At 35.6% G+C, this 16,860-nt stretch overlaps 1 protein-coding gene across 7 annotated transcripts in view; it reads right to left on the reverse strand.

Moving 5' to 3' along the window:
* The window catches only part of RPS6KB1 (ribosomal protein S6 kinase, 70kDa, polypeptide 1), a 37,348-nt gene that overhangs the window by 12,089 nt on the left and 8,399 nt on the right, over positions 1-16,860 (reverse strand). For 6 of the 7 annotated variants that reach the window (XM_005858564.2, XM_005858567.2, XM_014531728.1 and 3 more), the window contains 6 exons: positions 12,623-12,672; positions 11,545-11,665; positions 10,153-10,221; positions 5,117-5,264; positions 2,947-3,004; positions 1,425-1,525 (listed from right to left, as the gene is read on the reverse strand). In XM_005858564.2, coding sequence (XP_005858626.1) covers positions 1,425-1,525; positions 2,947-3,004; positions 5,117-5,264; positions 10,153-10,221; positions 11,545-11,665; positions 12,623-12,672 — 547 coding nt within the window. Of the gene's footprint in view, positions 1-1,424; positions 1,526-2,946; positions 3,005-5,116; positions 5,265-10,152; positions 10,222-11,544; positions 11,666-12,622; positions 12,673-13,690; positions 13,767-16,860 lie in introns of all 7 variants that reach the window. The other variant, XM_014531740.1, reaches the window with a different exon arrangement.

Genomic DNA, 16,860 nt, shown 5'->3' on the forward strand with positions numbered 1-16,860 from the left:
TCATCTCAGATTCAGGCAAGTGATAAACTCACCACCTTACAAAGAATATTTCAGTTCAAGTTCAGCTTTACTGGACTGTCATAGATATCCAGTGGTTCAACCACCCCAGGGACCCTACTATTCCAGGTTTATTTCAGAAAAAATAAAAGGCACTGGCCTGTTGATTCAAATGTAAATGTGTATTTTACTCTCACACAGAAGAAGTATGACCTTTCTTTTCATAGAACCACCTGACACACTCAAGCTTATGAATCAAAGAAGTTAACTATCACTTCCCTATTCTATCCTTTGCTTTATAATTCAGAATCAATATCCATGTGTGCAGAACTGGGAGAAAGGGAAATATATATATTCCCATGTTGTACTTGGTTAAATATAGTGTATCTCCTTAAAAAAAAAGGAAAGGTACCAGTGTGGCTCAGTTGGTTGGAGCATCGCCTCATAACCAAAAGGTCATGGGTTTGATTCCCAGGCAGGGCACATGCCCAGGTTTCGGGATTAATCTCCAGTTAGGGTGTGTATGGGAGGCAACTGGCCAATATTTCTCTTTCTCTCCCTTCTTCTCTCTCTGAAAATTGGGGGGCGAGGCGGGAAGGAAGGTGGGAAGCACAATTTGAAACATTTATACAGGCATCAGTTGTCCATACACCATTTTCTGCCTAAGGATTTTAAACTGTTAACTACCTTGTGCATCGTTTTGTAGACATCTAAGGATCAGCAGCCCCCCAGATATCCTGGTTAGCTGGCTGCTCCTTTGGAGTGTGAGTGAACTGAATTGCCAAGTCTACCCAGCCCAGATTACTCTCACATAAACTAAACTGTCTGCAGCAGCATGTGGCTATAATCAAGGCCCTATAGCTGTACAGAATATTAATATCTGATTTTTATGTTTGTTGTTACAACTGATCAGCAAGAATAAACTGATGCCTACTAAGTATTTTATTTCCAAAGCTACCTCAATTATTTTGGTTCAATTCTAAGCCTGTCCTTTTTTATAGCATTAATAAAAGTTAAAATATAAAAGTACTGCTTCTAACAATTATGTATTTTCATCATTAAAGAAAACCCAATATGTAAAGTTAGATTCCTTTTCCAATTTAAGGAATAAACTAAAATTTGTGTTTGGACTGGCTGTGGCGCACCACATTTTATGTAAGGATTTCTAAAAAATGATAACCTATAAAGAGTAAGAATTAAAAAAACGTAGTATAGTGGCCAGTTATCCTCAACTCCCTTTAATCTCATCAACCATAAATACCTAAATATTTAAATCTCAGCAAGTATCATGATGTCATTTAAGTTCTGAGGGAAGAATGTATATAATAATAGACATGTGAATATGGGGCTTTGAAAATGACCATGACCTGTGTGGGAGGATTTTAAGATGGTTATTTACTATAGAATTGTTTACAGTATATCTCCACCTTGGTGATTAAGCATGATATTCTCCGGCTTCAGGTCTCTGTAGATGATCCCCTTTTGATGTAAATGCCCCAAAGCCATGGAAATTTCTGCCAAGTAAAAGCTGGAAACAAAAGTGATTTAATAAAAATTAAAAAGAGTAATCTACTCAAAGCAGTTTATGTATGGAGCAAAAAAACCTTGGAAGAAATAGACATGCACCAAAGACCAAATTAGTGGCAGGAGGAATATCGGGGAAAGAGATGGCATAAGATGCTGCCAAAAGGCATGAAGACATGTTTCACTTTTTTCGTGAAACTATATTTTATTTCATCATTAGAACATATTGCTAAAATTACTAAGAAATCCAGAATATGCCAAACTGTTACTGGTCATGTTTTGTTCTGTCTGTGTAGGAACTAGGCCAATAGTCATTCAGATCAAAGCAAATTTCTCCCACCCACCCCCAATTTTAAAATCCCATAGGAAATAAGAATTTTGTTATTCTCAAAGAGCAAATCTTAGTTTGAGAAGATACCTTATATAGAACCTGATCCTTAGAAGCCCATTCATCCCTTACTTAATAAAGCTGCATATTTATACATAGTACATGCCCACAGTATCTGCCCTCCCTCTTGCCAGACAGCCCACAACTATAAACTGTGTGACACTCAAATTTATCTACCTCAAAAGAATAAAGGGCTGAGTCAACCCTGTCTGGATTCGAAAAGCACAAGGTACTGCAATACTGGCTGCATAACAATGTTGCAATCCTGCAGATTACTCCAGGATGGAGAGGGTGTGTCCTAGAGGACTGAGGCAGTTTCACAGCCAGCACGACCCCAAACAGCCTCCAACATGGCTCAGAGAGCCTCCTCCAAAAAAGGGCACTTCATCCCTAAGGCTCTTAAATGCAGCTTCTGTGTTAGAAAAGGCCTGAAATTAAACAATGGAATGCAGTTTGGTAATTAAGGTAGAAAAAACATTTAAGTGTTTTCTATTCAATTATTGCGTAGGATAAACTGATTTATTGTTACCCAGTACTATCATTTCACAAAAGAATGTGCACATTTTTAATTTGAAGCAGAAGAAATAGGAAGGTAGATCCCATCCTGGCCATAGAATCAATCCACAGATGATATGTGCAGGCTTATCACCTGCCTAAGACTGCCCCTTGGGAACTGAAAAGTCTAAAAAAAGGTGGTGATTGCTGATACTTTCCATTGTTCCACACACAAAGTTTCACTGGAAAATCAAACTCACCCACAACCAAGGCAGGCAGCTTACCAATTCAAGGAAAGAAAGCCCCAGTGAGAATGGTTCTGTTAGGAACTGGTGTGAAGAGCGTTGCACCCAAGGCCTGAAGGCAAAGGAATGATGTGACCTCCAAAAGCTGCCCAGTCCCAAAGCTGCTTCTCCCCATTTAAGTCCTGAGTGACTGAATGGCTCCCGAACAATTTATTGAGTCATTTGGCTGCCCACAGTGGGAATAAGGCTTTGCTTTAACATTACCTGAATCCATGCAACCACAAAAATTTCACTTACCAGGCTGTGTCTTCCATAAATATTCCCTCTCTTTCTAACTGCATAAATAATTCTCCTCCTGTAAAGAAACAAAAAAGACATTAGAAATAAATCAATCTTTATTTCTAACCCACTTCTAATGAGAGGGTCTGTGCTTTCCTTTTAACCATAATTAAACGACATCAAGCGCCTAAAAAATAAGAAACAGATTCTAAAAATTATAGTTTTAAAACTAAGACCTCAGAATCCTATTTTTAACAGTGTTCCCACTCTTATGTGAAATATGTAAGTTTTGGAATTCTAGCTTTTATATCTATGAACTTAAAAATTTTTATAGATTCCAGACCTGAGTTAAAAAAAAAAATCTTGATTAAAGCTTCTCTAACATTTTACCTGTAAGTAGATAAATGTTAGTATATAATTAAAACCAACTTTGCAAATTAGCGAATGCCTCATAACTCTTAAATTAGACGAACCTGGCAGCAGCCTTCTAAAAAGCATGGCATGATTTGAGTATCCAAATAAGTGATAATAAAGGGTTATATCCCACTGAATAATCTTAGAATCCATGAGTCCACAGTAATATAAGTCAACAAACAGATAAATAAGTCTTAAATTAATTTTTTCAATGGAGGGGACAGGAAAGCGCTTCGTTACAGCTGAATGCCAAATAACAAATGAAGTAGGCATGATGGAATAAGAAAAGTCACTTGACAACCATCAGAGTTCATTGTTTTAGGCAAGAATCAATGGATGCTAAAACCATATGTGAAAAGTTTGATGAGAGACAAGATATTTAAGTAACCTCAAAATATCTTCTCATGATACTTATTAAATACAAAGAGAAAACCTCACCAGGATAAAAACTGGCAGACACCACCTTATACATGTGATCAAAGTTAACATCAACAGTAATGGGACAAAGATATATATATATATATATCTATCATGTACCTCCTGATCTGATACATGAAGAAGGAAACAATGTCACTTGGATGGTCCTCCCAAAAATGCATAACCTGAAACTAATCCTGAGGAAACATCAGATAAGCACAAATTGATGGAGTCTATAAAATAACTGGCCTGTACTTGTCAAAAATGTCAAGGTCATGAGAGACAAAGAAAGACTGAGGAACTGTTCTAGATTAAAGAAAACAGATATTACTGTATCAATGTTAATTTCCTATTTTTAATAATTTTAGTATAGTTATGTAAGATACTATTATTGATTTTAGAAAATATACACTAAAGTATTTAGCGGCAAAGGGAAATCATGTCTACAACACTCTCTTAAATAGTTCAGAAAAGAACTATGTATATATGTATTCATGTATGTATATACACATATATACACACACATATATACATATACATAGAGAGAAAGAGAAAGACACGGATGAAACAAAACATTGTGATAAAATGATAACACTCGGGGAATTTAGGTGAAGGGTATGTGGGAAATGTACTATTCTTGCAAATTTTTGTGTAAATATGAAATTATGTCAAAATTAAGTTACAAGAGAAAACTGGCAAATGTCACAAAAAAGTTACTAAATTCTGCAGTTTTCTGTTCCATGTCACATGCTATTGGGAAATCTCTATTTTTTAGAAAACTCAAGTGTGTTTGTTTGCTGTGATCTAGAAATGATATGTGGAGCAAGTAGTTTCTAGGAGGTGGTAAACCCTGGAAAATGTGGATAATTTCTAATCTAAATGCATAATTTATCAATAAGGCTACATTAACGCAAAATATTTTTGTTTTAAGACAAATTTCCAAAAATACTCAATATCTTAATCAATACTGTCAGTGAGTTTTCCACTTCAGTTTAGAAAGAAATACTTTAATGATTTATTTGAGTTATAGTATCTTATCCAATTATAGTATCTTACCCAGTCAATTTGATGGCACTATCAATTACGTATTTGTTATTTTGTTAAGTAACTAGTTACAAAGGAATTAAGATAAAATTGTACAGATGGGAGGAAAAAAACTTATTCTTTAAAGTTTCCTTCATATTTGTCTGCAAAAAGAAACACCTGGTCACATCTGAATTCCTTATGTCAATGTATTCATCAATCTTAAGAGCTATTTGATCACATTGGGAAAAAGCATTTTTTCCATTGAAAAATGATGTTTTGACCCAGTTTCTGGAGCAAATGCAATTAATTACACCAAACTGCGTGTACTGACCGCTGAGATACTCAAGGATGAGGTAGAGTTTTCCACCAGTCTGAAAGGCATAAATTAAATCCACAATGAAGGGATGCTTTACTTCCTCCAGAATATTCCGTTCTGCTTTTGTATGAGCTGTATCTTTAGCATTTCTTACTATCATTGCCTAAAGGAAAAGAGATGATCTATAAGAACAAAACAGTAGACACTTGATTCTATCATAAATGGAAAATCTAATTTGTGCTTTTCTTGCCAATATTAAACTATTAATTGTAGTTACCACTAGAAATTGAGATAGATGTAAATAGAAGACATGTACTTCTTATATATATATCTGCACTGTTTGGATTTTTTGAAGTGAACATGTAAATGCAAACCTACAGATACTTTTTAAAAAATGTAAATAAAAAGATTAAGTTTATTCATATATTCATTAACTGTTGAATGTCTACTATGCTCCAGGCTCTGTAATAAGAAAGCAGAACTAACAGAAGGAGTCTCTAGCTCACAGGAGCCCAAAGTCTCAGGGAAGAGAGATAAGTCAATGGAAGTAAGCATAAGGTGCTATGGGTCAACAGGGAAATTGCACCTGACCTGGCAAGAAGTCTTCCTTGAGGTGGTGGTACCTAAGCTGTATCATGAAAAGTTACTAAGACAAAATGTGGAGGATATAAAAAAGCATTCCCAGTGCAAAAGAGGCTTAACAGGACAAGATGTGTCTAGCAACTCTATAAGTAGTTCAGTATGGTTAGAAGTGGTTAGAGATTAGGTGGAAGATGTAGGTGGAGGCCAGGAAATGGAAGGCCTGGGCATCTAAGCAAACACGCTTGAATCTTATCTTAGAGGCAGAGGAGAAATGTTGAGGTAAGGGAAATGAAAAGCACTTGCCTTTCAGAAAGACAGTTCTAGTAACAATGTTGAGTTCTACAGGAGAAATGAAATGAGAGCTGTTAGGAGGCCAGTACAGTAAACTAAGCAAGAACTCAGACCTGTAACTAAGAAAATGAAAGTTAAAAATAAAAAAAAGAAAGGGTAAAGATACATAATTAGCATTTGCTGACTATCTAGCTGTGAGAAGAAATCATGATATCGTGGTTTCTATTTAAGTAATAGGATAGATAATGGTGTCATTTAATAATGGGGAATGGAAGGGAAGAAAAAAGTTTTGAGGAAAAATAATGCATTGTTTTGGACATGTTAAGTCTAAGTTCTAGGACTAAGTTCTGGTGCACCTCCAACAACATGAAAAAGCATGTACAGAAGGTTATTAGTTGCAATATTATTTGTAAAAGTGAAACATTAGAAACAACCCAAAAGCCCATGCATAAAATATTGGCTGAAAACCTATGGACTAGTTACACATTGTGTAAAAAAGCTATACAAAGAATGGAAACATCTCTATGAAAGCAAGGTGCAAAAGAGCATATATGGCATGACAGTTTACATTGTATGCTACCATTCTATTTAAGAAAGGGGAAATCCTATATAATAAAAGGCTAATATGCAAATCAACCAAACGGCTGAATGACCAGTCTCTATGACGCGCACTGACCACCAGGGGGCAGATGCTCAACACAGCTTCTTCCGCCTCTGCGGCAGCACTAGAATGTCCGACTGATGCTTAGGCCTGCTCCCCACGGGAAGCGGGCCTAAGCCATCAGTTGGACATCCCCCAAGGGCTCCTGGACTGTGAGAGGGCACAGGCTGGGATGAAGGACACCCCCGCCCCCCGCCCGAGTGCACGAATTTCGTGCACCGGGCCTCTAGTAAGAAAATATATACATATATATATATATATATCTGCTTATACCTGCAATTATAAAACATAACTAAGATAAACCAAAGCTAATGACAGCAGAAAGGTAGGAAAGGAAATGAGATATGCCTTGTGAGTAATGCCTTAATGGTTTTCTCATTCATTTTTTTTCTGACCTAAATCAAATATTACTATGATTATAAAATGGAGATTATGAATTCTGAACCATGTTAATGTTTTATACATTCCAAAAATAAAATTAAATCAACAAGGATCAGGGAGGGAAGTAAAAGTGAATACAAGAGAAATACATATACTTAATCAAATGTTACATTAAAAAGCTTATCACATCCTCTCTCTTTCCCATTTTTTTAGGGAGGCAACCTAATTTTTGGTGGCCTTGTTTTGACAAGGAAAAAAAAAGCTTACCACAGTAGATAAAAAGGTATTTAAGTGATATATGTGTGTGTGTGTGTGCATATAGCATAACAAAAATTGCAAAGAAATCTTTTTTTTCTTTTTCAATTACAGTTTACATTCAATATTATTTTGCATTACTTTCAAGTGTATAGCATAGTGGTTAGACAATCATAGACTTTACAAAGTGTTTCTCTTGATATTTCCAGTACCCACCTGGCATCATACATAGTTATTACAGTTGGTCCAAAGGTTGTGGGTTATTGTTAAGCTGGTTAACATAGTTATCACAATATTATTTATTATATAGTTCCTATGCTGTACTTAAGAAATCTTAAACCACATTTAGTGGGTTTGTAGTTGTTAGTAGTATTGGTATTCTCAAACTATTTGCATATATCATGCAACTGAGTAAATGAGTAAATTTATTAATACCATTAGGCATCTCACTATGGAAAAACGGAAATGTAAATATGGACTGAGGGCAGAAGAACCCTATGAAATTGGACTGGAATTAGGGATATCAATATGAAGCCATGATTTAAAACAATTAACCAATGTCATCCCAATAAATTCAATATCCTCGGGTAAGGATTAATAAAAACAAACAAAAATCAGAAGGAAGAAACTCAAAGTGAGCATATATAGTCATCTTACCTAGAGATTTAGGAATTAAAACCCTGGGCTTAACCCTAGCAACCTCCTCTCTTACATTATTTTTCCTGTGAGCTTTCATGCACACCAAGAAAAGACTGGGACAGTATCTGGTTCTCTAGCTAGGGTTGGGGAAAGGAAAACCCTGAAAGTGGGAAGGAGTGGTAGCTAAGTGAAAGGAGAGGCAAGCAAGTTGTCTTAGATGCCTGGGCCCAAAAAGGAAGCCTGACATTTAGCAGTAATTAAGTCTATGGATTTCCCAATACACCACACCCACCCACCAACAGTGGGGGAAAAAACCACCTCTTCTTTTCATTACAGATACCAGTGCCAGAAACATACCTCACTCAAGATATAATTATGACTAATTATGGTCAGCCCTGATTACCAGGCATGAATAAGCAACATGTCAAAAGGAATAAATTACTCTAAGAATTTTGACCAGGATTTCTTTTTAACATTCCTAGAACAAGTATTATTATACTGTCTTCAATTCTACACCTAATATGGTTTACAGATTTTTAAAAAATCATTAATCTCAAATTATTTCAATGGGAAAGCCAGACAGCAGATTAATCCTGACTTGCTAATGTAGAAACTGATGTTTAGAATACCTAAATTGCTTCTTTAAAAAAATCACCAATACTATGTGGCCATAGTATGTTCCTCAGCTTTTAAGTTAAGAAGTTATTTATACCTTAAGTGAAAATCAAGAAGGTAGAAACCAAAGCATTAAAAACTCTGTAACTGCCCTGGCCAGTTTTGCTCAGTGGATAGAGCATTGGCCCACAAACTGAAAGGTCCGGGTTCGATTTCAGTCAAGGGCACATATCTTGGTTGCAGGCTTGATCACCGGCCCTTGCAGGAGACAACCAATTGATGTGTATCTCTCATCATTGATGTTTCTATCTCTCTCCCTCTCCCTTCTTCTCTGAAATCAATTAAAAAACAAACAACAAAAAACTATACTTTTTTCAAAAAATAATTTTAATTATCTTTTAATAGTTTTCTACTAACCCTTGTTTTAAGACAGTGTGATCTTTTCAGAAATTAATCCCAAACAAAAAGAACAAGAAATGAAACACACATAATCCATCTTCAATAAAACTAGGAAACATAAGTAACTCTACACCTCAAAAAAAGGCAGAAAGGGAATAAAGCAATAGTACATGATTTGTAGAGTATATCAAACCTAAATGCCTGCCAAAGAGGAATAACTCAAAATAAGTTCATTCCATCAACAGAAACCTAGCAGGGTTCAAAAATTAGAGGCAAAAATAAAAAGAAAGGGGGGAAAAAATCAGTCATCCAAGACTGCAGCAGGCAGAAGGTGGAGGACTAAAAACAGGGAGATTATCTGAAAGTCTGTGTAAGGAACAGATACACCAACAAGGTTCCCGTCCCCACACTAACCAGCCAGGGAACTACTCACTCAGAGGTGTGCTTTCCAGAAAAAAATAGAGTGAAGGGTCAGTAAGACTGGAGTGCTAAAGTAAAAATTACTTCAGTGCAAGTCTTAGTGTGGAAAAGTGAGATCTCCATCGCCTCTCTCTCATCTAGTTCCAGAATGCTTTTTGTAGACGGAAGAATAGAGGATCTTTCTCAGTACCAATTGATCCATACCAATGGATCTACAGACACTGATATTGGAAGATATAGGACCCAGGAAACAAAGAATCCAACACTGAAGGAGTCAAGAGAATTCCAAGAATTATGGTAAAGGAAAAGTCCAATAATGACAATTATGCCTAAAAGTGATAGATTATCTAATAAGCGTGACCACAGAATATTGGCCTCAAAGATGTTTTACAGAGTTGTTGAAAGGTATGAGAATACAATAGTAGATTCAATGAAAGTGAAGCAAAATGAGAGGGCAGGGCAAAGGGAGGATGGGGTTAAAAAAAAAAGAGTAAAACAGGAAGTCTGTACTATACATAATTCTAAAATGGATGCATTAAGTGATAGCAGGATATGCTAAATTACTTAGAAATACGGAGACCAGAACAAAGAGATAAAAGAGTTACCTCAGAGGAGAATTGAAAGAGCTCTCCTTTCTACCCTCACCAAATAGAAAGAAAATAGTTATAATAATAATCAAACATATCTCACATTCTAAGAGGACTTAAAATTGTGTAAGAAATATTTACTGACTGAGAACTTTAGACCAAAATGTGGATTTATAGTAATTAAGAATATAGTCTGGGGGAAAGAGGAGGGAAGGTATCACCTTTTTAAGCACCTTCATGGCAAATATTTTTCCAGTATTTGCTCCTGTGACTTTTCGTACTTGAAAAACCTGTATAAAAAATAAAAGTGTTTTGGTGTTATTAAAGGCTAAACTATGCTAGCCACATTTCCTTAATTCCCATTTGTAAGAAAAAAAATGATATATTTATATCCTTATAAAAACTAGTATCAAGAAGGTCTGTGCAAAAATGAGGAGCTAAAAGAGAAGACTATATTAAAGATTTAGTAGTGAAATCTGTTCCACAACATGGGACCTTCCTATTTGGTCTGCTGACATCTGGTGGCAAAGTTGGGCAATGATCACCTAATGATGAGCCCTCCATGTTTATACATAAAATACAAGTTTGCTTAAAAAGCTATAATCAGGGTTCCCACAAGCATAATACCAAACTTAAAAAATTATAAAATATTTCATAAAGTTCTTCCAAGAATGTCACTGCTCTTGCTTCACATAAAACTATTTAATAATAGTTGACAGGAATTACTGTTTACCTATCCCTTAAAATAGCTAGCTGTAAAACATTTTCATGCAACAGCTAAAATATGTGAGATTCAAAGTGCATGCGTTACATATTCAAGATGATTAGAACATATTAGAATGTGTCCTTAAACCTAAGAATATAATATACAAAGTCATGCTTTGCAAAAATTAACTCAACACAATCGCATAATTAGTTCTCAAGCTTTGATAGAGAATGGCTAGGAATAAACTGCCTTGGGCAGAACACACAAAGATGAGGTCTTAAATTAGAAAGCCTTGAGCAAAACCTAAGAAGTTCTGTCCATTTTTCTTCTCCCTTCTTATATACTTCAACTTCTCTAACTCTTGCTCTAGATCAGGGGTGGGACCATCCAGCCTACAGACCATATATGATCTGGCCCTGCCAAGGCATTAGGGATGAGTTAATTAAATGTTTGACCAAAAATAGCAGGATAATTTTAAGTTGATAATTTTGTATGGCCCACAAATGATGTTATAAATATCCACATGGTCCTTGGCAGATACTACAAGAAAACCAATTCAGATTAACAGACAACAGTAACAGATATTGTACCAAGGCCTCTTAAAAGTAAGGAGTGATTTGTTTATTTTTCAAGAGAATACCTACAGAGTACCATTTAAAACCAAAGGAAGAAATGAATCCTCTAATAGATTTTGCTTGGCATAGTTGTCTATTTAAATTACGTGCCATGCTTTTACATGTGTGTTGGTAGGAAAACTACTGTACATCCCTCAAATAATACAGGGTTAAGTGATTATATCCTTTGTTGATAGCTAGCAAACAAAGATTGAAGAGGACTGCTGAAAAGAGGGTATAAAAAAAATCAACCCAAGACAGACAACACCTCTCATTTCAAAAACACTTCCTACCTTTCCATAGCCCCCTTTACCAAGTACCCGAAGTAGCTCAAAACATTCTGGTCTGATTTTTTCTGGCCCTCTGTTCACACTAGTTTCTGAGATTTCAAATTTCTCACAATGTTCCATGCCACTGGGGAGAAAAGCAAAACCAAAAGAAAATTTGCAAAAAGTTAAGTTACTTTCAGCATATTGTTAGAAAGAGGAGAAAGAGAAATGTAACCCAATTTAGTAAAAGGGAAAAATACATGATAGTAAATTTAGTATCTGCGTTCTAAATAAACATGATTCAATGACATGGTAGGTCAAGATTAGGGTGGCTTGATAAATTGCTTAGTTATCTGCTTGTTTACAAATGTGCTGGCGAATATTTTCACAAGCATCAAGTACCCCCAAACTAAGATAAATTAGAACAAGTTTATCAAACTGACAAAAGAAAAAAGTCTTCCAGTTATTCAAATTTAGTTCATTCAAAATGTCTATTAAGGTCAGGCATTATCCAACCTCAATTGGCAGCTTCAGCAGAAAACCTGAGAACTTTCTAAAAATACCAATTAGTTCAAGTCTTTATGCTACATAAATTCTTGCTAATACACTATAGCTACACATCTTTCTATATCTGCTATGAACATGATTTAAAGACTCCTCAGTTTCCCCTCAACCCAAGGGTTAGGGTACAGAGCAGATTAATCACCATGCCATTCCCCTAATGGAGCGTGCCTAAAAAGACTTTAGATTGCACAAATCTAGTTTGAATGGTATATTACAAGCAAAACAAGAACCATTTGACTTTTGGTGGCATTTCTCATAACTTTATTTTTCAGTAAGAAAAGGTGTTTCTCTATATTAAACTCAGACTCACATTCAATATACACTGAATCTGAATGATTATCTTTTTCTCAAAATCCATACATAATCTCAAAACCCTGGATATGTTACAATACTAATGCCAAACTCAATAAACTAAGTCCATATATATGACTAGATATTTAAGAACAGTTCGCTGGAATCACATGATGGCTATGAACTAGAGCTGATAAACCTACTTGTAAGAAAGACAGAACAATGAAATATTTTGATATAAACTTACAGTTCATATGGTCCAACTCCCCCATGGTCCATGCTTTCATTTAACTGACCCTGAAAAATATGTTAAAGTTTTAAAGATAAATCATCTCATACACATAAAATAAAAATATGTAATGCTTCACCCCATTACTGAAGGAGAATAAATTAAATAAACCTGACTAAAAATTCTCTATACTTTAATGGCAAATGTGGTCAAGATTAGGGTGGCTTAATAAATTGCTCACTTACCTACTTATTTACATAAAATTCTCTAAACTTTAATGGCAAATGATAGACAAAATAAAGTACACAAAAAATATTTGTAATTTAAATGACAACTAAGATAGAGATGCTACTCATCAATAATCTACAAATAAAACCAGGTGATTTTTCCTTCAAAAATTACATATATTTTGTGGAGCCCTAGCTGGTTTGGCTCAGTGGATAGAGTGTAGGGCTAGGGCCTGAACGGTCCCGGGTTCAATTCCAGTCAAGGGCACATGCCAGGGTTGCAGGCTTGATCCCAAGTGGGGGGCATGCAGGAGGTAGCAGATCAATGATTCTCTCACATGACTGATGTTTCTATCTCTCTCTCCCTCTTCCTTCTATTCTAAGTCTGAGTTACTAAATCCAATATTTTATACAAAGTGCTATTCTGATACTCAAGACTAAGATAATTCTATGAGACAATACTTCTGTAATTACAACCTAACTAAGCCTAAGGTAACCACAGCCAGTTGAAGATACTGCAGTGTACAATGTGGCTGATCAAATCAAAATAATTAAACACTCTCAAATTGTTAGGAGTCATGGTTGCCAAACATTTATTCTGATAATGGTATAAATAAATGCGAAATTTAATTAACCTTCTATACACTAGCAATGAATGATTCAAAAATAAAATTAAGGTACCTCCATTCACAATAGCATCAAAAGAATAAAGTATTTAAAATTTAACAAAATAAGTATAAGACTTGTACACTGGATAACTATAAAATATTACTGAAAGAAATTTTAAAAAGACTTAAATCAAAAGACATTCCATGTTCACGGATCAGATGGCTTAATATTGTTAAGATGGCAATAATACCCAAATTGGCCTATGGATTCAACTCAATCTTATCCAAATCCTAGGTTCCTTTCTTGCAGAAATTGACAAGCTGATCCTAAAATGCACACAAAAAAAGCAAGGTAACCAAAACGGGCAAAACAATTTTGAAAAAGGAAAACAAAGTTGGAGGACTGACACTTCCTGATTTCAAAATGTACTACAAAGCAGCAAATCAAGACAATATGGTACTGGCATATCACAGACATACAGATCAATTAAATAGAACTGAGAGCCCAGAAATAAATCCCTACATTCATGGTCAACTGATTTTTTACAGAGATGCCAAGAAAATTCAATGGGGGGAAAAAGCAGTCTTTCAATAAATGATACTGGGACAATTGGATAACCACAAGCAAAAATTACTTTTGACCCATATGCCACACGATACACCAAAATTAACTCAAAATAGATCACAGACCTAAATGTAAGAGCTAAAACTATAAAATTCTTAGAAGAAACCTAGGAGGAAGTAAATTTTCATGATCTTTGGGTAGATAATGATTTCTTAAAGACACATCTCCAAAAGGATGAATAATTAAAGAAAAAAATAAATAAAATACTTATTCAAAATTTAAAGCTCTTGTACTTCAAAAAGACAAGAAAGTGAAGCCCTGGCTGGTGTGGCTCAGTTGGCTGAGCGTCATCCTGTGCAGGAGTCACCAGATTCCCAGTCAGGGCACATGCCCAGGTTGCAGTCCTAATCTTCAGTAGGGGGAGTGCAGGAGGCAACCAGTGGGTGTTTTTCACACCCATGTTTCTCTTTCTCTCTTTCTCTCTCTCTCTCTCTCTCTCTCTCTCTCTCTCTCTCTCTTTCTCTCTCATCAATAAAAACACATTTTAAGGGGGGGGGGAGTGGAAAAAAAAACACCCCAATGAATAAGAATATATAAAGACCTCCACAACTCAATACTAAAAAAACAGATAATGCAATTTTTTAAATTGGGTTAGGATCTGAATAGGTATTTCTCCAAAGAAGATATAAAAATGGCCAGTAAGCACATAAAAAGATGTTCAACATCATTAGCCATTATAAAAATGCCAACCATTAAACCACACTGAGGTACTAATTCATATCCACTAATTAAAAAGACAGAAAAATATTATGCTAAGCAAAATAAGCCAGTCAGAGAAAGACAAGTATCATATGATCTCACTCATATGTGGAATCTAATGAACAAAATAAACTGATGAACAAAATAGATCCAGAGACATGGAAGCATGGAATAGACTGACAAATGTGAGAGGAAAGGGTTGAGAGGGAGGACAAGAAGAGATTAACCAAAGAACTTCTTTGCATATATGTACAATCCATGGACGTAGACAATATGCGGTGGGCCTGGGGTGGGTGGGTACAGGGTGGATGAGGTCAATGGGGGGAAAGAGGAGGAAATATGTAATACTTCAAAATATAAAGATAAATTTTTTAAAAATAACAAGTATGGCAAAAATGTAGATAAATTGGAACCCTCATACACTGCTGGCAAGTACGTAAAATCATACAACCACTTTGGAAAACAGTTAAGCAGTTTCTTCAAAAATTAAACATAGAGCTACCATATGATCCAGCAGAACTACCCCAATTATCTACTCAAGAGAAATGAAAATATATATTCCACAAATACTTGGGCACAAATATTCACAGGAGCATTATTCACAATAGCCAAAATTGGAAACAACTCAAATGAACATCAATTGGTAAATTAAAAAATAAAATGTGGTTGATCCATGTAACAGAATACTATTTGGCCTAAAAAGGAGTGAAGTACTGATACATGCTACTACATAGATGATCCTCAAAACATGTTAAATGAAAAAAAAGCCAGACACAAAAGGTCAATATTGCATGATTCCATTTATGTGGAATATATAGAAAAGGCAAATTTATAGAAATGGAAAGTAGACTAGTGGTTGCCTTACAATAAGGGTGGCAATGAGGAGTGACTGTAAATACGCCCAAAGTTTCTGTTTAGGGTGACAGAAATGTTCTAAAACTAAATTGTGGTGATGGTTGTACAACTCTATAAATACACTAAAAGTAACTGAATTGTAAGAATAATAAAAACTTGACAGCAGAAATTCAGTTAGATTAATGTCAAAAATATAGCTTTAAAATGAGTACTCTTGAATATAGTCTGATTATGAATTCTTTCAATTTACACTAAAGGATATTGTTTAATTAAAAATAGGCTCTATAAAATTAGAAGTTTTTAGCCCGGCCTGTGTTGCTCAGTGGTTAGGTGTTGACCCATGAACCAGGAGGTCATGGTTCAATTCCCAGTCAGGGCACATGCCTGGGTTGCTGGCTTGATCACCAGTAGAGGGCATGCATGAGGCAGCCAATCAATGATTCTCTCTCATTGATGTTTCTCTGTCTCTCTTCTCCCTCTCCCTTCCTCTCTCTGAAAATCATTTTTAAAAATATTTAAAAATAATTGGAAGTTTTAATTGAAAATTTTAGGATAATTCAAAAATTATTTAAGTGAACACATCTCCCTTCAAAGGCACCTATACACCAAGCATGTTAAACTCGCGGTCCACACTGAATATTTTTGCGGCCCAGCCAATATAACAGTATGTAAGAAACGTTTTAATAAAAATTTCATAGCTTAATTTTTCAATATCCTATTATACATAATTATTAATAACGAACTACAAAGTTCGCTAATGACTGATTACTATAATTGTGTTGCATTCATTTCCCTTATGCGCCTTACGCGCAGGTGCACCATTTCTCTCCACTAATGTTAGTAGTGAATATTTTAGCCAATTGCCACGTCATTAGTCCTAGACTGACTTGTTTGGTGTGCACAACAGGAAATATTTCGCTTTCGGAGAACAAGAAAAATAGGTTTGAGAAACCAAGATGGCGGCATAGGTAAACACCGGAAATTGCTGCCTCCCACAACAAATTCAAAAATACAACTAAAAGACAAAACAGACATCATCCAGAACTACAGGAAGGCTGGCTGAGTGGAAATTCTACAACTAGAAGGAAAGAGAAAAGCACACTGAGACTCAGAGGAGCTGTGGAAGTGGAGTGCAGAGGTATGGAGGTGCACGCGGCAAGGGCTGGCGACTGAGGACGAGACTGTCTTTTTGAATCGGGAGGGAGTCACAAGCCCCCGACTGCTCTGAACTCCAGTTCCGGG

Source organism: Myotis brandtii, unplaced genomic scaffold (genome assembly GCF_000412655.1).
Source record: "Myotis brandtii unplaced genomic scaffold, ASM41265v1 scaffold120, whole genome shotgun sequence".
Classification (NCBI taxonomy): domain Eukaryota; kingdom Metazoa; phylum Chordata; class Mammalia; order Chiroptera; family Vespertilionidae; genus Myotis; species Myotis brandtii.